Source organism: Helianthus annuus, chromosome 3 (genome assembly GCF_002127325.2).
Source record: "Helianthus annuus cultivar XRQ/B chromosome 3, HanXRQr2.0-SUNRISE, whole genome shotgun sequence".
NCBI classification, from domain to species: domain Eukaryota; kingdom Viridiplantae; phylum Streptophyta; class Magnoliopsida; order Asterales; family Asteraceae; genus Helianthus; species Helianthus annuus.
The window spans coordinates 169398153-169425621 of NC_035435.2; the positions used below are offsets into that span (position 1 = coordinate 169398153).

Here is a 27469-nt window from a genome sequence, read left to right on the forward strand (position 1 = left end):
CAGAGAGGATATGGACGTTGAAAGAATCGAGGATTACGGTACCAGAAAAAGGGATATGCTTGCACGCAACCCTATTATAGATATACACTTTTACACCAATACGTCGTCGTATATACCACCCACCCCTTAACCACCGACCTGTTATAAAACCCCATCAATTTAACTTCAACTCAACTCCCAAATTTTGTTAACAAAGGAGGGTTTTTGCAGCGAAAATGGGCGGCAAAACAACGATCTCAGTTGGGTCCGATGGGGTGGCTATCATCACCATCATTAATCCACCTGTTAACTCACTTTCTGTTGATGGTACCAATCACTATCTTACTTCATACTTTTCACATAAATATTGTCATTTATAATTAATTGTATGGAAATGGAAATTTTCAATCTTTATTTGTCTTCAGTACTTCTCAGCTTAAAAGAAAGTTTTGATGAAGCACTACAAAGGGATGATGTGAAGGCAATTGTTGTTACAGGTAGTTTAAATAATGTATACTTGAATGTAGGGCTGCAAACGAACTGAACGAACACGAACAAGACCTTGTTCGTGTTCGTTTGTTAAGGAAATGAACTTGTTCGTGTTCGTTTGTGTTTGTTAATTTTAGGCAACGAACAAAAATGAACGTTGATGAACACAAATGAGAACAAACTAATGTTCATGAACACAAATGGAAACAAACAAACACAGACAATCGTTCATGAACAGAGTATATAATACACAGACACTTATTAGATAATTAATTTGTCGGAATTTTGAAAGTATTTAAATAAATATAAAAGCTAAAAACACTAATGAACTATCAAACACAAACAAACACGTTACCGAACGTTCACGAACATAAACAAACGAACACGACCTCTGTTTATTTTTGTTCATTTAACTAAACGAACGAAATTTCTTGTTCGTGTTCGTTTGTTTAATAAACGAACGAACACAAACGAACTTCCCGCCGAACAATTCACGAACTGTTCGCCGAACGTTTGGTTCGTTTGCAGCCCTACTTGAATGGTTTTTAGGTTTTGATCATTGTTTGTAATTGTGGGTCTGATCATTGTTTGGATCTTTACATGATTGGAGTAGGTGCAAAAGGCAAATTTTCTGGTGGTTTTGATATCAATGCATTTGGTGGAATCCAAGGTGGAAAAGGTATGCATATTGAAACATTGAAATCTATATTTATGTGAATGTATCAACAGAAGTTTACGATTACGTTCAAATGAATACATACTGGTTCTATTTATTGGTGTGGGATTCGACGTTTGTTTAACCAACACCGCGACATCGTAACTACCATAACTACCCTAACTTGTACTGAAGTTAATCACATAATAATGTCACATGAACTTATACTTATAATCTATAATTATTTAACTAACACAGCCGCGCAGTTTGTTGCTCATCTACCTGCTATCCTTATGTAATTTACCCTGGTGATTGGAATGAAAAAACATTGTTAAAAAAACATAAAAATGGCGGTAAATGGGTAACTTTTGCATGGTGGGTAGGGTTGACCCGAAACATCTTTTGTTCTGATTTGAGGTTGTTATGGTGTCAAACATGCACAAAGTTATGTTATTTTAGACTTTTAGTGCTAAGAGTAAAGTACACGGATGGTCGCTGTGGTTTGCACTTTGTAACATATTTAGTCCCCAACCAACAAATCTAAAGGTTTTAGCATGTTCAGGTTAGGGACTAAATACGTTACAAAGTGCAAACCACAGGGACCATCCATGTACTTTTGGAAAAAGTTGGGGACTAAATGTGATATAAAGTGCAAACCACATGGATCATCTGTGTACTTTTGAAAACCTAGGAATCCAAAATTTTGGTAAAACAAGGGGACCATCCATGTACTTTACTTTAACGATAATCTACTTTTTTGAGTATAATGATCTAGGAGGTTTACTATAGGGGACTTTCGACCTGTTTCCCACTCGACCTATTTGACATGTTTTTTAAGATAAAACATAACCCGAATCGACCCGCTCATAGCTAAATGTGTCCAATTTGCCATCTCTAGTGTTAACGCGTTACTTTTTTCGAAATTAAATTAATTTTCTGTATTGTTATCTTGTTTACAGCAATGACAACTGGACTGGCATCAAAACCTGGCTACGTATCAATTGATATTCTGTCTGATACCGTGGAAGGTAATTTTTAACTGTTTTAAATCCATCTTTTTAAAGATTTTAGCCGTTAAACCGTCATTATTCATCGTCATCGTCATCGTCATCGTACTCAGTAAATCCCACCAATAGCAAAGCTAAGGTAGGGTCTGGGGAGGGTAAGTTGTAGACAGCCTTACCTCTATCCCATAGTAATAGAGAAGTTGCTTCCAGTGAGACCCCCAGCTCGAAAACCGTCATTACTGTATTTTTTTAAATAAATGCTGGTGTTGATTTCAGCTGCAAGAAAACCGTCTGTTGCTGCTATTGACGGGCTTGCTTTAGGTGGAGGATTGGAGGTTGCAATGGTATGCGCTATTTTTTTCTTCTTAATTACTATTTTTTAATACTATTTTTTTCTTTTTTAATTGTTACGTTGTATATCATGCTGGTTTTATTTTCAGGCTTGCCATGCTAGAATAGCTACTTCTTCCGCTCAATTAGGCTTGCCTGAACTGCAGCTCGGTATCATTCCTGGATTTGGAGGTATGGCCCTGCGTATCATACCTTCTGAAATAAATAATGAAAAGGATATATTATGCTCTATACAATCTTAATTATAATAATAATAGTTAAATGCCATTTTAGTCCCTGTGGTTTGGGCCATTTTGCGAGTTTAGTCCAAAGGTTTCATTTTTCACCTGTGGGTCCAAAAATGTTTCACCGTTGCCATTTTAGTCCACTGGGCTAACTTCATCCATTTTTCTGTTAACGAGAAGGCCAATTCGGTTATTTTATATGTAATTCTGTTAACTAGAAGGGCAATTCGGCCACCTAAAACGACCGAATTAGCCTTCTCGTTAAATGAAAAAATGGATGAAGTTAACCCAGTGGACTAAAATGGCAACGGTGAAACCTTTTTGGACCCACAGGTGAAAAATGAAACCTTTGGACTAAACTGGCAAAATGACCCAAACCCCAGGGACTAAAATGTCATTTAACTCAAATAATAATAAGAAACAATGTATAACTATTTCAGGAACTCAACGGCTTCCACGACTTGTGGGTCTTGCAAAGGCCCTTGAAATGATGCTGGTATGCTGTTATTTGTTATAATATACCAGATTCTGTTTATGTTACTCCAACAATCATAGAAACTGCAACATTTCCAGTTCTTGCATGAGGCAAAACCCTCACATTTCCAAAATTTTAGAAAGTGTTTAAGCTATTATAGAGTTAATTGCCCGGATGGTCCCTGTGGTTTCACATTTTTTCACGTTTAGTCCCCACCTTTTGGAAATAGCAGGTATGCTCCCTATGGTTTGTCATTTTGTTACTCGGATAGTCCCCTGACATTTACTCAGGGGACTATCCGAGTAACAAAATGACAAACCATAGGGAGCATACCTGCTATTTCCAAACTAACTGACATCTACTCAGGGGACTATCCGAGTAACAAAATAACAAACCATAGGGAGCATACCTGCTATTTTCAAAAGGTAGGGACTAAACGTGAAAAAACGTGAAGCTACAGGGAGCATCCGGGCAATTAACTCGCTATTATATCATCATAAGAAGTTAATGATTTTAACTTGGGTCAACCAAATTCTAAAAATTGGAAAGTGTTTCGGATTGTCTGACTAGGCCCTTACCAAACAACCAATCATTTTGACCCGTTACCCAGCCCGTCATTTTGACCCGTTACCTGATTTTTGTTCATGTCAACTGATTGACCTCACACTCTCCCTCTACTTTAGACATCAAAGCCACTCCGGGGAGAAGAAGCTCATAATTTAGGCCTTGTGGACGCAATCGTACCAGGGGATGAGTTAGTAGACATTGCGCGTAAATGGGCCTTAGATATACTGGCCCGTAGAAAACCATGGGTTCCAAGTCTTTACAAAACCGATAAAATAGAGCCACTTGGCGAGGCCCGTGAAATACTTAACTTTGCTAGAGCTCAAGCCCGTAAACAAGCACCCAATCTACAACATCCACAAGTTTGCATCGATGTTATTGAAGAAGGCATTGTCTCAGGCCCACGTGCCGGATTAATTAAGGTTGACAAATGTTTTATTAACTGAATATTCCCTATATATGTTATATCATTTGATCCATTATAATATGATTATGTTTTATATAACTTTTAGGAATATGAATCATTTCAAGTTCTGTTAAAGTCGGATACTTGCAAAAGCTTGATTCATGTCTTCTTTGCCCAACGTGGTACTACAAAGGTATAACTAATTTTTTATTTATTTATTTTTTTTTGTAATAATTTGCAAACAAAAGCGCGTGTATCTATGTAGTTAATGCGGTAAAATATCGGATATCAGTAAAGGACCGATATTTGAAATATAGGTTATCTCGGTGAGATATCGGTGGGATTAGGGGCGGATCTAGTGTATAACAAGGGGTAATGCCCGCTACCCCTTGGCGCTCCGGCGGTAGTGTAAAATTAGTGTAAATTTTGGAAAAAATTGACGTTTTTTTCTATTTCGTTACCGCTTGTTTATAAAACGTTACCGCTTGGCGCGAATCCTAGATCCGCCACTAGGTGGGATATCGGTAATTTTAATATAATGCAGAATTTATATATATAGCAATTTAATACCAATAATTCAGTGATATATCAGTGGTATATCGGTTATATCGGTCAAATATCAGTGATATATCGGTTATATTGGTCAATATCGCCGATAAGATCGGTACCGATATTTTGACCAATATTCGACACCGATATTTTACTAAAGGACTGATATGACCGATATAACCGACATATCACCGATATCTCACCGATATTAACTACATAGGCGTGTATTATATATGACTTTGCCATGACCAATTTCACACTACTTATTAATTTTACCGAATTCTTCTGCCTATGTGTTTTACCAAAGTTTTACTTATTATATTGAGAAAAGTACACGCATGGTCCCTGTGTTTTACCAAAGTTTTGGTTTGCACTTTATAACGCATTTAGTCCCCCAGCTTTTTCCAAAAGTACATGGATGGTCCCTGTGGTTTGCATTTGTAACGTATTTAGCCCCTAACCTGAACATACTAAAACCTTTAGATTCATTGGCTGGGGACTAAATGCGTTACAAAGTGCAAACCATAGAGACCATCTGTGTAATTTTGGAAAGCTAGGGACCAAATCCAAAATTTTGGTAAACCACAGGGATCATCCATGTACTTTACTCTATTTTATCATATAGTTTTATTATAGGTATTGTTTCTATCATATTAAAAAAGTCAATATAGTCAAACTAGTGAGATTAATTCTCATTTCTGTGTGTTAAACAGGTACCCGGGGTCACTGATCTCGGTTTGAAACCGAGACAAATAAGAAAGGTTGCTATTCTTGGAGGAGGTCTGATGGGGTCCGGAATAGCAACGGCTTTAATTCTAAATGGGTATCAAGTTATCTTGAAAGAAGTCAATCAAAAGTTCCTAGATGCTGGATTAGGCAGAGTCAAAGGTTTGACTTTTTGCTCTCTCGATATATTTGTAACTTATTTTCGTACTAACATATCTGTATTGTACAGCTAATTTGACAAGCAGTGTCAAGAAAGGTAAGTTGACTCAAGAAAAGTTTGAGAAAACTATCACTCGTCTTAAGGGCGCTCTCGACTATGAAAGCTTTAAGGATGTGGATATGGTGATAGAGGTATTTTACATTTTCTGTTTATTTTTTTTTTTTTTATTTTTTTTTTTTTGAGTTAATTGCTCGGATGGTCCCTGTGGTTTCACGTTTAGTCCCCACCTTTTGAAAATAGCAGATATGCTCCCTATGGTTTGTTATTTTGTTACTCGGATAGTCCCTTGAGTTGATGTCAGTTAGTTTGGAAATAGCATGTATGCTCCCTATGGTTTGCATTTTGTTACTCGGATAGTCCCCTGAGTAAATGTCAGGGGACTATCCGAGTAACAAAATGACAAACCATAGGGAGCATACCTGCTATTTCCAAAAGGTAAGGACTAAAGGTGAAAAAACGTAAAATCACAGGGACCATCCGGGCAATTAACCCTTTTTTTTTTTTTTTGAGAATTAAGAAAATTGTTATAGAAAACTGAATCATGATCTTTCGACATCTATGAACGGACAGGCTGTTATTGAGAATGTCTCGTTGAAACAACAAATATTTTCCGATTTGGAAAAATACTGCTCGCCAAATTGTATACTTGCAAGTAACACCTCAACGATTGACTTGAATCTAGTTGGCGAGAAGACAAAGTCTCATGATCGGATAATCGGGGCCCACTTTTTCAGGTGATAATTTCGCTACCGTTGATCTTAATTGATCAAAAATAGCTACATACTTAAGTTTTCGAGTGAAGTACACGGATGGTCCCTGTAGTTTACCAAAATTTTTGGATTTGGTCCTTAGCTTTCCAAAAGTACACTGATGATCTCTGTGGTTTGCACTTTGTAACGAATTTAGTCCCCAACTTTTACCAAAAGTACATGGATGGTCCCTGTGGTTTACCAAAATATTGGATTTAGTCCCTAGCTTTTCCGAAAGTACACGGATGGTCCCTGTGGTTTGAACTTTGTAACGAATTTAGTCCCTAACTTTTTCCAAAAGTACATGGATGGTCCCTGTGGTTTACACTTTCTAACGCGTTTGGTCCCTAACTTGGACATGCTAAAAACCTTTAGATTTGTTGGCTGGGGATTAAATGCGTTACAAAGTGTAAACCACAGGGACCATCCGTGCACTTTTGAAAAGCTAGGGACCATTTGTGTAATTTAAGTTTTCTTACCAGTCATAGCAATATACTTCCACTAGCTTATATCCCGTGTGACACACGGGTTCAATAAATAAATTTTAAAACATTTTAATAAATATGATGTATGATTTTTTAAAAAGTAGAAAAAAACATGTAATCAAGTAATTTAAAATAATAATGTTTTGACGTCAAGCAGTTTAAATTAAGAATAAAAAAATATATTATAAGGTCAAAAGGATATTTTTCCTTGAGGGTTGCAGTAAACCAATGTTGATCATACATGTTCCTTTCTCCATGTTGAACCACAACCAAAACCATAGTTATTAAAATCGAGAGCTTTTTGCGCGTAGGCGAGTTTTTGTAGCGAGGCGCATTTAATGCACTTCTGGTGCCTTTGTTCTTCTCTCTTTGAGGTGGTAAACAACGACGACTCTACGGCGTTTGTTAGGCTCGATCCAGACCTTTGTGCGTTCAGGACTGCATTGAATCCGATACTTCCATATCCGAGACATGTGGCGGATCTCCGTCTTTGAAACAAACTCCATTGAAACTGTTAACACACAAAAATTTGTATAAAGTTAGTTATCAAACTAAAATAAAAATCTACAAAAATTTGTATAAATGTTGTTATCAAAACGAAAATAAAAAATCTACACTAAAATATTCATACAAGAAGCCAAGAGGTGAACGTATAACCGAGTTTCACCCAAGCAGGGAGGCTGCAATATAATATATCAAGTATATTAATCCTAACAAACTGTGGGGGTCGGGTGGGTTTCGCTGACGGGTCAAAACGGGATCAGGTCAATGTGGGTTTATGAGTAAAGTGAGTTCGGGTAAAAGAGGGGCGTTTTAAAAACAATGTCAATTAAGTTTGGGTGAAAACGTGTTAAAGCTAAAATATTGTTTTAAAAAAAATTCCAACCTAAGTTCACACAATATTTTTTTTATGGTGGCAAGTGGTGACGATGGGTTCAGTATCACCTACTTTGACATGATATCTACCAATTTAACCAAATGCGCTTACAATAAAATCTAACGTTTTAGCTAAAGTACATAACAAAAAATATAAATAAAGAAAATGGGTTTGTGGGCCGAGATTTCTGATGTCGTAATTAATAAAATTCGGCCAAATATAGCTTTGTAAAACACAAAAGAGAGAGGAGAATGAGACCTCTGCTAGAAGAAATCAAGTGTTTAGCATAGAGGTGTGAAATCTTGTGGGCGCGCATCCAACTCTAAAATATATGACCGCAACAGTTTCATCATCCCTGGAATCTGGTGACATTCAGCTGCCATTCGTTCGGAAATTTTCATCAACAAAATAATAATAATAATAATAATACATAATACGTACGTACGCGCGCGTGCGCGCACGCGCGCACACACACACACACACTTGAAGAGTTCCATTTGAAAGAATCTTCCCTTGTGCATCATATTTCAGCCAGTGTCTTCCAGATACTTGTAATGTTATGTGTGTTGATCAGCTCAGGGAAAAAAATCTTAGTAGGTTGCCATTTCATCACCTCTTGATATCCTTGTAGCCGCATCTGATGGTGCAAGAGAGTTTCTGCACCAGAAAATACACATTCCTTATGATATAAAAAAATAAGAACCAGAGAACACCAAGGACTTGCTAATAATATATATGAGATCACATTGCCAACTGTTGTTGTCACAGATGGTTCAACTGGTACAGCTGGCCGGTTTGAACCGGTTTTTAAAACATTGGTTTGACGTCAAGCTATTTAAATTGAGAATAAAAAAATATATTAGAAGGTCAAAGGGATATTTTTCCTTGAGGGTTGCAGTAAACCAATGTTGGCCATACATGTTCCTTTCTCCATGTTGAACCACAACCAAAACCATGGTTATTCAAATCGAGCGTCTTTTGCGCCTAAGTGAGTTTTTGGGGCGAGGCGCATTTAACGCGCTTTTGGTACCAAGGTATTTAACATGCTACATGGCGCATTCAATGGGAAGAGTATAGTTTCTTAACTAAAAAAAACACAAATACGATGTGACTAAGTTCAAAACGCCATGTAAATATTACCCACTGTTTCTGTTATCTGTACCAGTTTCACCTGAAATAACAAAATAAGAGAGAAGAACGAAGGTGACGTTAAAAAATTGTACATACATCGCAAGGCTGATGACGAATTTTCAAAATGAAAATATTAGTCAACTGTGGTCAAATACATGCTAAGACATCTCCTTACTTCAAAGCCAAGTTTCCCAACAATATTTCCCACAAGCTGAAAAGGGTTTGGGGTTCCTGCAGCAGCACGAAAAATGAATTAATACGAATGCTAGGTTGAACGTATCCTTTTCGATAATAAACAACCTTTACCTCATCTTCCAGAGAGGAGCTTATAAGCTTTCCAACTGCATATTCCCCTGCAGATATGAATATGAATATTAATGTCAAGTTTTTTTTTTTTTTTTTTTTGCAACCAACAGATCTAATGCTAATATGTAAAATGAGATTAAAAAAGAAGTTACATAAGTAATTCTATATTTACCTATGTTAATTGGTAGCAAATCGTCTCCATCACAATCACAAGAAATCTTAAGAAATTTGGTTTCGAAACTGGCTAAGAAGTTCTGGTCCAGTTGTTGGGATGTTGTTTCTGGAACCTTTACCCTGGCCCGATAAGGGGGAAAATTCTTAGTAGGTTGTCATTTCATCACCTCTTGATATCCTTGCATACGCATCTGATGGTGCAAGAGAGTTTCTGCACGAGAAAATACACATTCCTTATGATATAAAAAATAAGAACCAGTGAACGCCAAGGACTTGCTAATAACATATATGAGATCATATTGCCAACTCTTTTCACATTGTAAGCCACTATCCTTGCAAACTAACAACAAAAAAATTAGATGTACAGTTTCTAATAATACAAAGTAACAACACAACAATTGGATGTGAAGGATACAACATCATACCTAAATAAAACTAACAAAAGGCACAAATCTGATGCGATTAAGTTCATAAACATCACAAAACTCATCACCGCTAGTGTAAATCACATAAAATTCACCAAATCTGATGCAATTAAGTTAAAAAAAGATCACAAAATTCATCATCGATAAAGCAAATCATATGAAATTCATCATATCTGATGCGATTAAGTTCTTCAACAACACCAAAATTATCATCCTTTGTAAGGAGATTAATAGATCTGAGATGAAAGAAATCTTACAGGATGAAGAGGTGGTCTACGGCAGTAGGTCAGCTTTTGGTTTGTGTGAAATAAATCGAAGTCAATCAACAGAAATCGAACCTCCAAATAGCTGTTAGATTGCGATGAAGGTGAAGAGTAGAAAAACAAATAGATCTTTGATGTAGGAGAAGCTCGATTGAGAACGAAGGAGAGAAGCAAGATAGAGAAACGGCTGAATATTTTGAGGAAATGATTAGGGTTTGGAAGAAACCATGGAACCCGGTTCAGCAATAAGCGGCGTGGATAGGCTTAATGACGAACACGATAGTAAATGAAAGGAGAAGTTGACATCTGTCTCAGCTGAATGTAAAGGGGACACGTGTCCCAACCTTTGTTCTTTTATTATATATAGAGATTTCCTTTTCCAAGTATACTAACATATTTTCGCCAGGGTTGCTATGACTGTTAAACAAAATAAAACATGTTGCTATTTCTGATAAGAGTAAATTGCCCTTTTAGTCCCTGTGTTTTTGTCTAAATTGCCATTTTGGTCCAAATAGTTTTTTTTTTCTCCTCTGTGTCCCTGACTTTTCCTTTTTCTTGCCATTTTGATCACATTGCCTAACTTAGTCTAAAAACCAGGTTATAATCAGGGGTATTTTTGGCATTAAATTATTATGAGGTTTATAAATTATGTTGTAAACTACCCCTGGTTATCACTACACAACAGTTATGCCAAAAATACACCTGGTTATAACCAGATTTTTAGACTGAGTTAGGCAGTGTGATCAAATTGGCAAGAAAATGGAAAAGCCAGGGACCTAGAGGAGAAAAAAAACTATTTGGACTAAAATGGCAATTTGGACCAAACCTCAGGGACTAAAATGGCAATTTACTCTTCTGATAATTTTCATAATCTTTTACCGACCGTAACATTAACAACGGACGCGACGCTCAATAGTAGCTGGCATATAATTTAAATGTTTAGTTATGAACTTTTAATAGTAGTTGATAATATGGATTTAACTAATTTCGTGCAGCCCAGCTCACGTGATGCCACTTTTGGAAATCGTACGGACATCAAAAACATCACCTCAAACAGTGGTCGACTTGCTGGATGTCGGGAAAAAGATACGAAAAACGCCAGTTGTGGTGGGGAATTGCACAGGGTTTGCTGTTAACCGGATGTTTTTCCCGTATACTCAAGCAGCTCTTTTGCTAGTAGAACGTGGGGCTGACGTTTATAAAATCGATCGAGCAATAACAAAGTTCGGAATGCCAATGGGCCCGTTCAGGCTGTGTGATCTTGTCGGTTTTGGTGTTGCAGTGGCAACCGGCTCACAGTTTGTTTTGAACTTTCCCGAAAGAACGTATAAATCGATGCTTATTCCACTCATGCAAGAGGATAAAAGAGCCGGTATTATTCTTTTATTATTAAAAAACAAAATGTTCTTAGTTTTTAAGGATTCTATTTGTTTGTTAAAGTTGTGATTGTTCTTGTTTAGGTGAAACGACCCGCAAAGGTTTCTATGTGTACGATGATAAACGCAAAGCGAGTCCGGATCCCGAAATAAAGAAATACATCGACAAAGCTAGGGAAATTTCTGGCATCTCAGTTGATCCCAAGGTATTTACCGTTCCATTTAGTTCTTTCATTTCTAAACACTTATAAAATATCGAGTAAACTTCCGTTTTGCTCCCTGTGGTTTTGGTCACTTAACGGTTTTGCCCCAAACTTTTAAAAATAGCCATTTTCCTCCAATAGTTTGCTATGATTTTTCCATTTTGCTCTCCCTGCGGAGAGCAAAATGGAAAAACAGACAATTTGGATGGAGTTAGAGGCGGGGAGCAAAATGGAAAAACCATAGCAAACTATTGGAGGAAAATGGCTATTTTTAAAGGTTTGGGGAAAAACCGTTAAAGTGACCAAACCACAGGGAGCAAAATGGAAGTTTACTAGAAAATATTTCACAACGATGGAACAATATTAAAACTCGAGTAGTTAGTTTGTGACAACCGACGTCTTCACACAATATGATGAAAAAGTTCAAAAACCTACATTTTTTGAAGTGTGTAAGTTCATAACTAATTAGGTTCGATTTTGTTTCAGCTCGGGAAATTATCAGATAAAGACATAATAGAAATGGTGTTCTTTCCTGTCGTGAATGAGGCGTGTAGAGTATATGCAGAGGGTATCGCGGTAAAAGCAGCCGATTTGGATATCGCTGGTGTTATGGGAATGGGATTTCCACCTTACAGGTTCTTTTTCATCTTTCGACCAAAATTATTATTTTTTTATTTTAATTTATATTTTAACATGTGTTTTGTACAGGGGAGGGATTATGTTCTGGGGAGATTTGGTTGGATCTAAGTACATTCATGAGAGGTTGAATGAGTGGTCGATGATGTACGGAGGGTTCTTCAAGCCGTGTGACTATTTGGCTCAGCGAGCTGCACTTGGGGCTCCTTTGGTTAGAATTTGTTTAAAGCGTTTTCTTTTCATATATTAAAAGTTTTTTGATTATTAAACATAAGATTTGATGGTTTGTTTTGGTTTGGTTTGGTTTGCAATGTAGAGTGCACCGTTGGATCAATCAAAATCGCGGTTATGAGGGGAGGAGATCAACATCATATACTGGTGTCATGTATGTCGGAACTAAATAACGTGGAGAGACGCTTTAATATTATAGTTATTATTATAGGTCGAAAAAGAGGCGCAATTATGTTTACGTTTATGTTGTTTACAACAATATACCAATATGTTCTTTTTTGATTATTTTTATGATGTCAACTGTCTTTAAGGTATTTATTTAGTACCCAAATTTGCACCTTGTGCAATCATGCTTGCTTTAAATTCAAGTTTTTTGCAGCCCTTGGCAATTTTGTAGATATCATTGATGTGAAATTAAAGGCCAATTAACCATTTTAGATATCTAAAACGAAGTAAATTCCTATTCATATGGAATTCCGTATAGTTTTTTTTTTTTTTTTTTTTTTTTTTTTTTTTTTTTTTTTTTGAAATGTGAAGTTCATTAGAAAACCACCAACCCGAAACCCGGGAGGCAAAACAAACACAACATAAATTACAAATTTACACCAATTATCCCAAGTTAAGTTCTGAGAAAAATGCCCGGATAGTCCCTGTGGTTTCGCCTTTTTTCACCTATAGTCCCCAACTTTCTAAAACTACCTGAATAGTCCCCAAGTTTTGCAATTTTGTTCTCGGATAGTCCCTGGCGCGTAACTGGGTTAGTTTTTAATGTTAGATGGGTGTGAAATAACTTTAATGCCCTTACTAATAATTTTTTTTTTTTTTAATTTTTAATATTAAAAGAAATATTTAAATAGGTCCCACTGTCATCATCTTCATCACCCCAAACCTTATCTCACCATTATCATCTTCTTTACCCAATCCACCTCCAATCTTACCCCATCATCAACTCAACCCAGTACATACATATATAATTGAGAGACAATTTCAATTTAAAGCCTGCATACATACATCAGACAGTTCAATTTAAAACCGAACACATACATACATTGAACCACCACTGTGGAAAATCTCCAAAACTTGAGGCGGTGGTGAGCATCAAACCGCCATGGAACCTGCAACCAAACTCTCTGCCACTGCCGCATTTCCTCCGCCACCGCCCCTGTTCACAATCTCCTGCCGCTCCATTCCGATCCACCCGCACCAGATCCCGGATACTCCACAAGCACCGCCATGGTAAAGGGAGAACTCGATCAAGTTGGATGGCCGGAAAATTAAGGGAAACAGGGGTGTCGATGGAGGCTTGGTTGATACCATATAAAGATCTTAGATTTTGTTGCTAAAACTTCACGAAGCTCGACAATGTGTGGATGACGGAGGAGACGTGTGGCGGAGATTTCTCGCTGGATCTGGTCAACCATGCCTTGATCTTTGACTTGATCTTTGTTGATGACTTTAATGGCGACGCTTTCACCGGTGGTGAGTTCTCTGCTGTGGTAAACCTTGGCGAAGGTGCCGGTTCCGATGAGTTTTCCTTTTTCATACATGCCTCCTGGTAGTATGAGTCTTTGTTCCTCCATTGATGATGAAGGTGAAGAGTTACATGAATGAGTTGGTTGAGTTCATGATGGATGGAAGAAGAGGTTAGGGTTTGTTTATTGGGTTGAAAGTGGTGGTCGGTGGTGATGGTTGCGGTGGAGGTGATGGTGGTACCAGGGAGAAAGAGTAGGGAGAGAGAGAAAGGGAAAACTGGTGATGGTGATTTGGACATCGGTCGGAGAGAAGAAAGGAGGAAAGGGAAAGGGGTGGGGTGGGGGTGGGTAAAAGGTTATGTTTTTTTTTATTAATTATTAAGGGTATTTTTGTAATTTCACACCCATCTAACATTAAAAACTAACCCAGTTACGCGCCAGGGACTATCCGAGAACAAAATTGCAAAACTTGGGGACTATTCAGGTAGTTTTAGAAAGTTGGGGACTATAGGTGAAAAAAGGCGAAACCACAGGGACTATCCGGGCATTTTTCTCTTAAGTTCTTGAACTTTGTTCTATTTCTATCCCATAGGGACCCAAACGACTTCACCTCGCTAATGACCTTCTCTACTCCAAGTCTTTTATTCCTGAATCTCGCTTCGTTCCTCACCTTCCAAAAACTCCAACAAGTAATGATAATCAAACCTTGAAAGATAGTTTTCTCCGGGTCCTTTAGCCCACATCCGGGTCCTTTAGCCCACAAAACAGGTGCATCTCCATCAAATCTTGGAACGAGAACGCGAAAATCTGCGGAAGCCGGCACCAATTACTGACAGACCATATTGGCAGCAAGACATTCCGTGAAGAGGTGACCCACTGCATCCTCTCCCTCGTTACAAAATCCGCAACTCAACTCTTGTATATTAATGTTTCTTCTACGAAGAGCCTCAACCGTAGGTATTCTGTTTAAATCAGTCCGCCAGGCAAAAATATTGCACTTAGCGGGAACCCACCTGCACCATTTAAACCTCGAGCTGCTGTTCGAACCACGACCTTTCAATAAAGTTTTTTTAACTGCTCCGACGCTAAAATCCCCCGTCCCTTCCCCGAGCCAAACCCACTTATCGTTGCTATCAGAAACCGAGAATGGGTCCAACAGAGTGATAAGCTGGAATAGCTCCTCTGATTCCGTCCCAGGGACTGGCGGTCTTTTCCATTGCCATTCAAACCTCTCCTGACCTATTCTATTAGAAATGCGGTCACTAATTTACATAAGAATATGTTTTCCGGTACAAAAAGTTAAAGATAAACTTGGTATAAGTTTTCACAAAATCTAATATAGCAAGGAATTAATTACATGGTTAGTACCCGTGGTTTATTCATTTTGCTATTTTCATGCCTATTTATTAGTAATTACATATTGTTTCACCACTAGTATCCCACAAGTACTAACTATGTAATTAATTCTACAACTGATTTTACCCACATGTACTAATGGTGAAACAATTTGTAAAAATAGGTACCAATAGTGTATTTTCCAATAAATATGTATGAAAATGGTAAAATAAGTAAACTACTAACCATATAATTAATTCTATTGGGGAGGTTCGGAATTGGAAACCGGTGCGGAATTGGAAACCGGTGATTGGTAGGTGCTAATATGAACTTGGCGCGGAATTGGAAACCGGTGATTGATACTTTTAAAAATAGATTATCCTTATGGAAGGCGAAAACATTGTCATATGGGGGGCGTATTACATTGATAAAGTCCGTGCTTAATGCTTTACCAACATACTACTTATCCTTGTTCAAGGCGCCGGTTAAAGTAATAGACGCTTTGGATAGGATCCGTAGGGTCTTCTTTTGGGGAGGTTCGGAAGAGAAAGCTAGAATGAATTGGGTTGCGTGGGATAGAACAATTGCACCAATTGAATACGGGGGGTTGGGCTTCGGATCGCTAAAGGATTCTAATTTAGCCATGTTAGCAAAATGGTGGTGGAGGTTTAGGTCGGAAAAAACGGGCTTATGGCGTAGGGTAGTGTGGGCTATTCATCATAACGCGAGGGTGTGGAAGAGTATCCCGGAGAAAATTTCTGTTGCTGGACCGTGGAAGAACATATATAATATCTGGAGACCTTTGTTAGAAGCTAACATTGATATAAAAAACGCATTTTCAGTAGTGGTGGGAAATGGTAACAATACGGAATTCTGGTTGGATAGTTGGATCGACCCGGAACCTCTATATATCAAGTACCCGGCCCTATTCAAGGAGGAGCAAGTTAAAAATTGTTTGGTTTCCGATCGCTGGTCCATTACAGGCGGTTACCCGGTATGGAACTGGGCCTGGTCTAGACCGGTTCTCGGCCCAGATGCTGCGGTTCAGTTTCAGCAGCTAACGGCATTGTTGAGAAACATGACTTTGTCCGCGGCTGCAGATTATTGGAAATGGAGGTATGAAGATGCTGGCGTCTTTTCGGTTGCTGGCATTAAAAAACTGTTAAGTTCGGCTGGACGCGGCAGCCCCGGAGATGCATTCGAATGGAATAACTGGGTCCCTAAAAAAGTTAGTATAGTAGCTTGGCGGGCAGAAATGGAAAGGCTTCCAACTAAATGCGCGTTGGCAAGGAGGAACGTACCAGTTCAAGATCAAATGTGTGTGTTTTGTGGCGAGTACGGTGAATCGAGCGATCATGTTTTTGTATCGTGCCATTTCGCACAAATGGTTTGGCTGAACTTGGCGGGTTGGTTTAAGCTACAACCGGTTATAACGTTTGGAATAAAGGATCTTCTCACACTACATGATCTCAGCTCGGGCTTGCGGAAAAAGAAAGCCATTCATGCCGTAGTATTGGTGGCCTTTTGGTGTATTTGGAAGCTAAGGAACGAGATAGTATTCAGACAGGCGGCCCCAAATCTCATAAGAACTCTGGATGAAATAAAGTCGGTGGCATATCTATGGATCAAAAATCGAGCTAAGGCACCAACATTAACATGGGAGGATTGGAGTCGGTTTAATCTAGGGCGTTTGTGATGTAGTAGAGATATTGTGTTTTGGTTTGGCTTGAGTGTGTAATGTAATTTGGTGTACTTTTTTGGTGTGTAGCATCTTGCTACCGGGTAATAAAAATTTTTTCTGTCGGCCGTTCAAAAAAAATATAATTAATTCTATAGCAGGTAAATCAATCATATTCAAGCCCACAATGGTTTCCGAATGAGTGTGGACTTTAGTGTGGTTGTTGGATGGCAGAGACTGTTAATACACAACCATAACATTAATATACCGTTAGTCGCTAGTTTAATGTATGATTTCTTTTCGCTGTTCAAAGATATTTAATTAATAAAAATCAACTACCTTAATATATGAGGTGCAATGGCTTGAGTAAGGAATAGGAGATCTAAGCTAGGAGTTTGAAAATTAATCAACTATATATAATACAATTAGACAAAAGACTATGAATAATGTTTTTAATTTTTTTTTTGTACTTTTGTCTTTTTGTTTTTAATACTTTTACCATTTAACTTTTAGTATTGACATTCACAATCTTTTTAACCTTTAAAAGACTTTGTAATCGAGTTTTACGTGTTTATATTTATCTAGGAGTTGGTATAAATTCAAGTTGATTTAGGTTTTGAGCATATATCTTTCGATTGTTATGCTAAACCAAAATAGATATCGACCGAAACCTCGCCGCGTAGCACGGGTAATTTTTCTAGTTATAAACGTATATAGAGATAGTCTTGGCACATGTAAAATATATACCCTTGTTAACAAACTTTACTAACCTAAAACAGATCTGTATAACCAAAGACATTTGTATCATTAAATTAAAAACCTATATAATTAACACAACTAGGTTTAAAGGAGTCGCCGCGTTGCGGCGAATTTCTTTTGTTATTTAGTCTATATTTACATGTGTTTTGAAATCATTATGAACGGAAGTGCTGATAAGAATAAAAAGAAAATGTAGAAAGAAACACTAAAAGATAACCGAAAGAAAATCAACCAAAAAAGTTGTATGGTAATGATGTTGTTCGTATGAAACCCGTGGTCAGAGATGAGCAAATTGTTCTGGGTACCAGTACCAAATTTGCCGTACCAAAAGATCTTAAGTACCAATTCGGTACCGACTTTTGGCATTCCTGGTACCGGTTTACTACCGTTTTTTACCTTCATATATCGGTACCGTAACCGGTATTTTCGGTATCAGCACCGATTCTGTATCGGTTGGCACCGAGCTCATCTCTACCCCTGAAACTAAAAAAAGAAAAAAAATTAAAAGTTGAAAAAAATCAACAAAAAAAGTTGTACGATACCGTTGTTCGTACGTTAACCGTGATCGGGGATGAGCAAATGGTACCAGGTAGCAGCACTGAATTTCCCGAACCAAAAGATTTTCAATATCAATTCGGCTACAACTTTTGGCGTTTTATGTATTAGTGCCGGTTTTTACCTTCATGTACTGATATCGAACAGGACCGTACCGGTATTTTCGATACCAGTACTGGTTTGATACCGATTGATACCAAACTTATCCCAACCCATGATATTAAAAAAGGATTAAAGTTAAAAAGTAAAGAAAATAACTATTATTATAATATTAAAATAATAAAGTATTAAAAAAACTATATATTATTATAATATTAAATTACTATTCATTTCAATTTGTTTATTAATAATACTAGTTAAATTCCCGCCCGCGCGTTGCGGCGGGAACCCAGTGACTGCAAAACGCGTGTCAGTAACGGCAAGCAGATACCGAATATCAAAACATAAATAAAAATGTCGCGAAAAGGATAGTCAATCCGTCCTAAAAAAGCGATTTTAAATAACCTAATATATAATAATAGGACCCACGCGTCCTACACGTTGGAAATTCGGTTGTTTTCAGTTCAGTTATTACGATGCTAACACGTTAAAATATGGATGAGCTCGGTACCGGTAACGGCACCGGAAGTACCGATCCGGAAAATCATCGAAATTAGGTACCGACACCGAAAATGCTCGGTACAATACGGTATGGTATTTGAAGGTAAAGATCAATAAATATAGGTATGGTGCTAGACTGGTGTCGAACCGAAAGTAACGATTCTGAAAACGACAAATGGTGGGTACCAAATTGGTACCGAAAATGATTTGGTATAGTAAATTTAGTAGCGATACGATACCGGTTTGATTACAGAATTTAATACGATTTGCTCATCAATAATCTAAATATCAAAGTTAATTTTACATGCTACAATTCACCCATTACGTAAAAAGACAAAAAACAAAGCAAAATAAGTTGTGGTGTATATAAACCTCATTCAAACGAAATACTGTTTACTTACTGTGTGTATGAAAAGTAATCTAAAATGTGCAATTACTTGCATTGCTACGTTGCTACAGGATTTGATGAGCTCGGTACCAACCGATATCGAAAATACCGTTACCGAAATCCCCAAAAGTGGGTACCGGTACCGAATATACCTGGTAGAGTACGGCTTGATACGGTCGGTACTGGTACGACACCGGTATTTGAGAGTAAAGCCCGATGAATACCGGTGCCGAACGGATACCGAAAATACACTCAGTTTGGTAAATTTGATACTGGTACCGGTACTGAAGGGGTATGGTCCCAGATCTCGCGCCAGCATCGACCGCGAGTGACCATTACCCTTATCAAAACCCCCACTAGCTAACAACCTACTTGTGCCCATGCGAGAACGCGTCGGCACAAGGGTTGAATCCAATCCATCTAGTAACAAAGGAGGACTTACATGGAACATGAGAACGGTAGAGTGATGCGACATAGCATCACATCTGGTGTATGAAAACGGAAGTATTCACAGCGATGCGGCATCGCACCGCATCCAGTGAACACTTCTATCAATACAGGAAAGCCTTACCTTAGGCATAGAACGTAGCGGTGCGGCTGACACCGCACCATACGGGCATTTTCGTCACGACAAGGGATGCAGGCAAGACGACGATGCGGCTAGCACCGCATCTCGCGTATTCCTTGATCACAAGTAGGAGACGCGGTAACTTCAGATGTTACCGCACGTAGCGATGCGGCTTGCACCGCGTCCTATGCACTCAAGCAAGTGGTACTGACACCACAGTGCAAGTGGCACCAATGGCAGTTACCTGTCAGAGCTACGTAAGCAATGGACTGACGTGGCGTAACTTCCATAACCGACAAGCCTGACACACCTGAAAAGGTGCAGCACGTCGTCAGTCCATCCATCATCATCCTCCTTCACTCCTCGGCTATAAATACCAACCCCAAACCAGGTTTGAGGTATCTCTTCACAACTCTCTCACTACTACTACTATCTTACTTTGCTTCCCAAGCAAACTACTGATTCTCACGCCGGAGAGTGGTAACAAGGAGCACCCCCCACCCCATCCTCCTTGTTACGAGTCACGGCTTGTTTCCTTGTGCAGGAGATCAACCACCGGTGATCCAGCCAGCGATCCTCGAGAGGAAGGGATTAACCCTTCTTGACGAGATTAGTGTGTTAACCCTGCCCGGTTAACCATTGTTTCATCATCCCGATACTATTCATTTATTCCTCTTTTTAATATTATATTATATTAATAATAATAATACTGTTCATTGACTTGTAATTTTAATATATATATATATATAGGTTAAAGGTTAATTCAAACTATTATTCATTAATTTGTACCTATATTATACTTTTCGTCATCTCGAGATATACACACACAACATGCAACAATATTGTTCTCTTGTGCCAAATTAACACAATTCAGGTCAGTGGCGAAGTTTGAACGAAAACTTGACGGAAGCCGGGCTCTTAAAATTCAAATCGGTAGGGACCACGCTCTTAAAAATCCAATATTTCACACTAAAAAATCAAAAATTTTCAGTAAAATTTAACACTATTAGCGAAAAACCGGTGAAACCGGGCACCCCAAAGATGCTCCGCTAGTGATTCAAACTATTATTCATTGATTATCAATAACCCTCACACCACCAACACACTATTATTTTCACTTATTCGTAAAGGAATTTGTACCTATAATATACTTTTCGTCATCTCGAGATATATACACACATGCAACAATATTGTTTTCTCTTTTGCCAAATTCTTAATAGATATTGACTTTTTTCATATAAGCAACTCACATTTTCAAAGATATGAACTTTTTTTACAAGTAACTCACATTTTTGTCCTGGATTATATGTACAAAATATTCTAACAACTATAATATTGATGCTAGAGGGATATTGAATGACAAAACTAGTACCAAGTATACAACCATAACCACGTAACATTGCCCCAAATTGTAATATGGCAAGCAAACCAATCATAGCTTAATTCGAGTCCACGTTAGTTTCCGAATGTGTGAGCTTAAATGTGGTTGTTCGTTGTTGGATGATGGTTGAGAGTGTTCATAACATTAATATATACCGCTATTTATCACTTAGACCAATCGTAGTGGGGAGTTTTTAGGCATTTTTTTCCAAAGAAAAACACCCCACAACGCCCAAGGACCACCCTCAGGGCGTTTTTTTGCGATGCAGAGTGCACCGTTGGATCAATCAAAATCGCGGTTATGAGGGGAGATCGACATCATATACTGGTGTCATGTATGTCGGAACTAAATAACGTGGAGAGTGGAGACGTTGCTTTAATATTATAGTAATTATTATAGGTCGAAAACGAGGCGCAATTATGTTCACGTTTACGTTGTTACAACAATATACCAATATGTTCTTTTTTGATTATTTTTATTATGTCAACTGTCTTTAAGGTATTTATTTAGTACCCAAATTTGCACCTTGTGCAATCATGCTTGCTTTAAATTCAAGTTTTTGCATCCCTTTGCAATTTTTTTTTTTTTTTTTTTTTTTTTTTTTTTGAAAAGAGAGCATCATTAGAAAACATCGAACCCGAACCGGGCCGGGCAAAACAAACAACAAGAGGGAGAAAAAACTAAACATTTTACATAATTACAAATTTACACCAATCGCTTCATAAAATGGACCGAAAAGAGGACCTATGCTTGAACCAGTCAAGGTAATAAAAGATCTTGAAGGTATGATTAAAAAAAGCGTCAGTCAAGGTAATAAAAGATCTTGAAGATATGATAAAAAAAAATTATCATACCTTCAATATTTTTATTATCTTGACTGACGCTTTATACAATGATGTGAAATTAAAGGCTTATTAGACCATGTGTAGTGGTAGAACACTATAATGCCCCCACCATGAGGCGTTTTGCGCCATGTGGCGTCCTAGTCAGCAAGGAGGCATTATAGCAAAAGTGGTGTAGTGGGTATAATGCCCCATAATGCCCCATTCGAAAGATGGGGGGTCGAAAGATGGGGGGTCGAAAGATGGCAACGGTCGAAAGATGGGGGGTCGAAAGATGGCAACGGTCGAAAGATGGGGGGTCGAAAGATGTCAACGGTCGAAAGATGGGGGGTCGAAAGATGGCAACGGTCGAAAGATGGGGGTCGAAAGATGGTGGCAGCGTTATAATTTAAACGCCGAACGGGATTTTTTTCGAAAATCACGCCGGAAAACGCCCCCTGTAGTGGGGGGTTGGGCGTTTTAGGGCGTTTTGGGGCAATTTTTTTTAAAAAAAACGCCCCATTACGCTTGGTCTTAACCATTTTAGAGATCTGAAACCAAATAAAAATTTCATATGGGATTCCGTATAGTAATTTACATAAGAATATGTTATCCGGTACAAAAAGTTAAAGATAAACTTGGTATAAGTTTTCACAAACTATAATATAGGAAGGAATCAATTACATTGTGAGTACCTGTGAGTTTTTACTTTTGCTATTTTCATACCTACTTACTAGTAAGAAAAAAGATCAAATACAAATACTTTTATCATACAAGACGTACGAATAGGGTGAAAATGTAAAAAAAACGGGGTGACATTTTCGTAATTATTTACTTGTAGAGTAATTATCAAAATTACTCTACAAATGTTCTGTAGGGGTAATTTTGATCTTATAGAGTAATTTTGTAAAATGTTTTTGTAGGATAATTTTGTTCTTGTAGAGTAATTTTGTAGAATATCATAATTAGTCTCCAAATGATCTTGTATGGTAATTTTGATCTTGTAAAGTAATTTTGTAGAGTAATTTTGAATTGTATGTTGTTTGGTAAACTTACAAAGTAATTTTGATACACTTGTAGAGTAAATTTGATAAATTACCACACAAGATCAAAATTACGCTACAAGATCATTTTTAGAGTACTTTTGATATTACCATACGAGCAAACAATTACGAAAATGTCACCGCGTTTTTTTTTGTTTTTTCATGTCTTTCGTACGTTTTGTACGATAAGGCACTTTGTACGTGAACTTAACCCTTATTAGTAATTACATCATTGGTACCAACTTTTATAAATTATTTCACCACTACTATCTCACAAATACTAACCATGTAATTAATTCTACAATTGATTTTACCAACATGTACTAAGGAGAGGAGGGGTGGTCACTAGTGATAGATTTCTATCACTACAAAGCACCAATCAACTCATGCCATGTCATCATCCAATATTCTATCACTAGTGATAGAATTGTAGTGGGGATGGTATAACTAGTGATGGAATTCTATCACTCCCAATTTTTTTTTAATTTTCATTTTAAAATTAGAAATTAACAATAAAACACTAAAATATATATTTCATTAAACTTAAAAAATAAATTACATAGCAAAATAAAAAAAAAACAACTAAACCTTGGAAAAAAAACTAAACGGGTGGCATCTCTCCCACTTTGCGCAAATCTCGCGCTTTTGTCGAATGACAATTGACTTAAACGGTTCGTCGAGATGGTTGTGCTTTTCACACAAGATTTTTAAATCATTTTGTCTTTCAACCGTTTTCAAGTGTTCCTTGTACGCCTGCTCGTGTTCAACTTTTGCGGACATAATTATATCTTTTCTTTCTTCGGCCTTCTTGTATCGCGTGATTTTCTCCTCTTCGATTCTAACGATCGACTCCGCCACCACTTCCTTCCCTTTGCTTGACGATTCACCACCTCTCCTGCGGCGTGGCCTTGTAGGTGTATCTTCTTCAACGGGGTCGTCAACGGGTTGATCGGGTTCGTCAAGGGGGTCGTCGTTTAAGTTCATTTCGGGCAAATTATCCGACACGGAAGTCGTGTAGTTCCCCGAATCGGATGTTTTTGATCTTTTCGAACCTCCCCGTTTTTTTGGAGCCGTAGGACCACACATGTCAACCAACTTAACGGGAACCCACTTCGGGTGATTTCTCGCAACTTCCCATGCGGCCATGTGTGGAAAACTCTTTTTGTAGGCATCGCAATACATTTGGTGGCTTGTCGCATGATTGTCGCCTCGCTCGCTCCACTTTGTGGGTTTCGGTTCTACAAAAAATATAAAAGGTTATGTTTTTGAAAAAAATATTCTTTAAAAAAAAACAGTTTTCTGTTTTTTATAAAAAAAACAGTTTTCTGTTATTTAAAAAAAAACAGTTTTCTGTTATTTAAAAAAAAACTGTTTTCTGTTTTTTTTAATAAACTGTTTTCTGTTTAAAAAAAATTTTGTTTTCTGTTTTTTTTTTTAAATAAAAACTGTTTCTATTTTTTATAAAAAAACAGTTTTCAATGAAAAAAGATTTAAACTTTAATAAAAAAACATACCTTTTGAATGAAACAAGCGTTGAACTTGCTAATTTTCCCGTTCAAATCCGTCCATTTCGACGTCATTTGGTCCATGTTTCGTATCCTTGCACCGGGAAGTTGCCTAAAATGATTAACGACCCGTCTCCAAAACGCATCCTTTCTTTGCTCGTTGGCATGTTTCCTGCTCTCTGAGATTCTGCAAGTACGCCTGCACCAAGGACACTTCCTCCTCGCTCGTCCATTGTTGTCGGACGGTTAGGACGATTTCTTGAACGTCATCATTTTCTTCTTCTTCCTCTTCTTCTTGTTGTTGTTCTTGAACGTAATCATCATCTTCATCGTCGTCAAGACTTTGTTGTGGTTCACGATACGCGTTTGCAAATTGACAGATGAGGGTGTTGTCTTCTAGTAGTGGGTCGAGTTGGTGGGGTTGGGTTTGAAAGTTTGGAAACAATTGGGGTTGAAATTGGTGAGGTTGAAACGGTGGAACGAACGGTTGGTTTTGGTACGTTTGCGATTGAAACGGTGGATATTGTTGGGTTTGAAAGGGTGGGACTTGGTCGGGTTCGTCTTGCAACCTAAAGCGCGTCGGCTCGCCAAGATTCGCTCGAACCTTGGGTCTTACGGGATTTTTCTTCGTACCCGAACCTCTTTTTTTCGAACCCCCACCTCTCTTGCTTGAACCTTACATGTTTCTTGTAAAATTATTTAGATTGAGTTGGAGAGTCTTTTGTATTGAGTGTGGTGAGAATGGTTTAGAGAATTTGTTGTTTTATGAATTGAGTAGTGAGGATTTATAAAAAAAGGGTTTCAAACGGTCAAAAAAAAATTACAAACGGTCAAAAATAATTCCTTTCAACGTTCCAATTTTCAAATTCAACGCGTTATGGTTTCAACGCGTTAATAATATAATGCGTGATGAAAGGGGTGGCGGCGGTGTTCCGTTGTGGATTAACGCGTGATGGGGTGGTATCACGCACCACCCCGCCTGCTCTAAAGCCATGTGTAGTCATAAAGCCCTTTTGGGGGCGTTATGCGACACGTGTCGTGCCACGTCAGCAAGGGGCTTTATGGGGCGTTATGCAATTTGAGGCCGTAGTCATAAAGCCCCTACCCATCATTACCTATTTAATAATTTTAAGTTTTATTAATTAATATAAAAAAACTCTTCTATTTTTGATTGGCCAAATCAATTAACCAAACAACAATAACGCCGCGAAAAATCTGGCGCCCTCCCCCCATTTTTGAAACATAGCGCCCTTGGGGGCGGTGTTTCCGGCGCTATAATGGCGCGATGATGGGCTAAAACGCCCCACTACGTTCAACCTAATGGTAAAATAATTTGTAAAAGTAGGTACCAATGATATATTTTTCTAATAAATATGTATGAAAATGGTAAAATAAGTAAACTACACATACTACATGTAATTAATTCTATAGCAAGTAAATCAATCATATTGGAGCCCACGATGGTTTCCGAGTGAGTGTGGTCTTTAATGTGGTTGTTGGATGCAGAGACTGCTCATAACATTAATATACCGTTAGTCGCTAGTTTTAATGTGTGATTTCTTTTTGCTGTTCAAAAACATAAAATCATTTAATTAGTAAAAAAAATTTCATTAGTAAAAATCTAGTACCTTAATATATGAGGTGCAATGGCTTGAGTAAGGAATAGGAGATCTAAGCTAGGAGTTTGAGAATTAATTATTAACTAGGATTGCGACCCGCCGCAATGCGGCGGGGATTCTTTAGTTATAACAAAGTGGATCTAGGACCCGCACGTTATGTTAAACCTGTCAAACGGGGAAAAAATAGACGATGTAAAAACGTTTACCCACACACGCACGTTGCGTCGTGTTAACTCGCAAAATTTAGAACGAAACGTAAAAACGTTAAACCAAAGACGCACGTTGCAATGTGTTAAGTCACAAAATTTAGAACCAAGCATAAAGCGAAAAATTTGCAGAAAATGAAAACTATAAAAGGCCAAAGTTGAAAAAAAAGTTTTGAGAATAGATTGCAAAACATAAAAAATTTTGGGTTAAAAGTAAAAAAATAAATAGTTTTGGGTTAAAAGTAATTTATGACATGTTTTTTTGGTGAAAAGTAAAAAAATCAGTTTTTTTTGGAAAACCCCCAAAGCCAACGTTACGACAACCATATGCATAACCATTTTTTCTTTAGAAAACCCTCAAAGCACACCCCGTGTTGCGGGGGGGCGTAAAACGGTGTCAAATAGTACTAATGTCACATAACCATCATCGACCACCAACACTGACTCGACCTAGGATATGCGTGTTGCGACGAACCTTTCAAACGTGAAAAAATTGAGGTAAAAACGTTGAACCACACATGCACGTAGCGTCGTATTAACTCGGAAAATTTAGAACTATACGTAAAACGAAAATTTGCGAAAAATGAAAACTATAAGTGAAAAAAGTTGTGAAGTTAAATTGCAAATAATAAAAAAGTTTTGGGTTAAAGTTATAAAACCAAACTATGTAGGGTTAAAATTGTAAAAGATATAAACCTTTGGGTGAAAAGTAGAAAATCAACTTTTTTTTTTGAAAAATGTCCAAAGCATAGGTTACAACTCATTATGCATATACATGTTGCTTCTTTATATAGGTTTTAATTAACTAGACAAAATACTATGAACAGTATTTTTTATTTTAATTTTTTTTTTGTCTTTTGTACTTTTGTTTTTATTTTGTTTTGGGTAAGTTACTTTTTGAGTCCCTGTGTTTTACTGATTTTAACTATTTGAGTCCAAAATCAAAACGTTTACGGCCTGAGTCCCTATAGTCACTTTTCTTAACCATTTGAGTCCAAATTTCTATCATTGTTAGAATTTTTTGGTTAAGCATTGTTA

At 37.6% G+C, this 27469-nt stretch overlaps 1 protein-coding gene and 1 long non-coding RNA gene across 4 annotated transcripts; one reads left to right on the forward strand and one right to left on the reverse strand.

Annotated features, from left to right (window-relative positions):
* Positions 1-21738, forward strand: LOC110930717 (glyoxysomal fatty acid beta-oxidation multifunctional protein MFP-a). 2 transcript variants are annotated; one of them, XM_022174076.2, is made up of 17 exons: positions 1-306; positions 405-476; positions 1082-1147; positions 2083-2151; positions 2407-2474; positions 2571-2652; positions 3146-3201; positions 3864-4166; positions 4257-4343; positions 5413-5587; positions 5655-5776; positions 6216-6379; positions 11051-11427; positions 11516-11637; positions 12121-12269; positions 12343-12481; positions 21506-21738. In XM_022174076.2, the coding sequence occupies exons 1-17, from the start codon at positions 216-218 to the stop codon at positions 21539-21541; spliced, it is 2178 nt and encodes a 725-aa protein (XP_022029768.1). In that variant the 5' UTR covers positions 1-215; the 3' UTR covers positions 21542-21738. The 2 variants fall into 2 exon arrangements, with proteins under 2 accessions (XP_022029768.1, XP_022029767.1); XM_022174075.2 differs by lacking the exon at positions 21506-21738 and adding an exon at positions 12587-12817 and having other exon boundaries at positions 2-306.
* On the reverse strand, positions 6988-10313 carry LOC110930718. Of its 2 annotated transcripts, XR_002588053.2 has the most exons (7): positions 10050-10313; positions 9366-9578; positions 9194-9240; positions 8984-9118; positions 8240-8413; positions 8015-8132; positions 6988-7390 (listed from the first exon to the last, which is right to left on the reverse strand). It is a non-coding gene; the product is annotated as an uncharacterized LOC110930718 (long non-coding RNA). The 2 variants fall into 2 exon arrangements; XR_002588051.2 differs by having other exon boundaries at positions 8015-8413.
* Positions 21739-27469: the final 5731 nt, after the last annotated feature.

Coding starts and splice junctions, on each gene's coding strand:
- LOC110930717 (XM_022174076.2), top strand. CDS start 216: ATGGGCGGCAAAACAACGATCTCAGTTGGGTCCGATGGGGTGGCTATC. Junction 477..1,081: donor GAAGGCAATTGTTGTTACAG/GTAGTTTAAATA, acceptor TGATTGGAGTAG/GTGCAAAAGGCAAATTTTCT. Junction 12,270..12,342: donor ATGGGATTTCCACCTTACAG/GTTCTTTTTCAT, acceptor TGTTTTGTACAG/GGGAGGGATTATGTTCTGGG.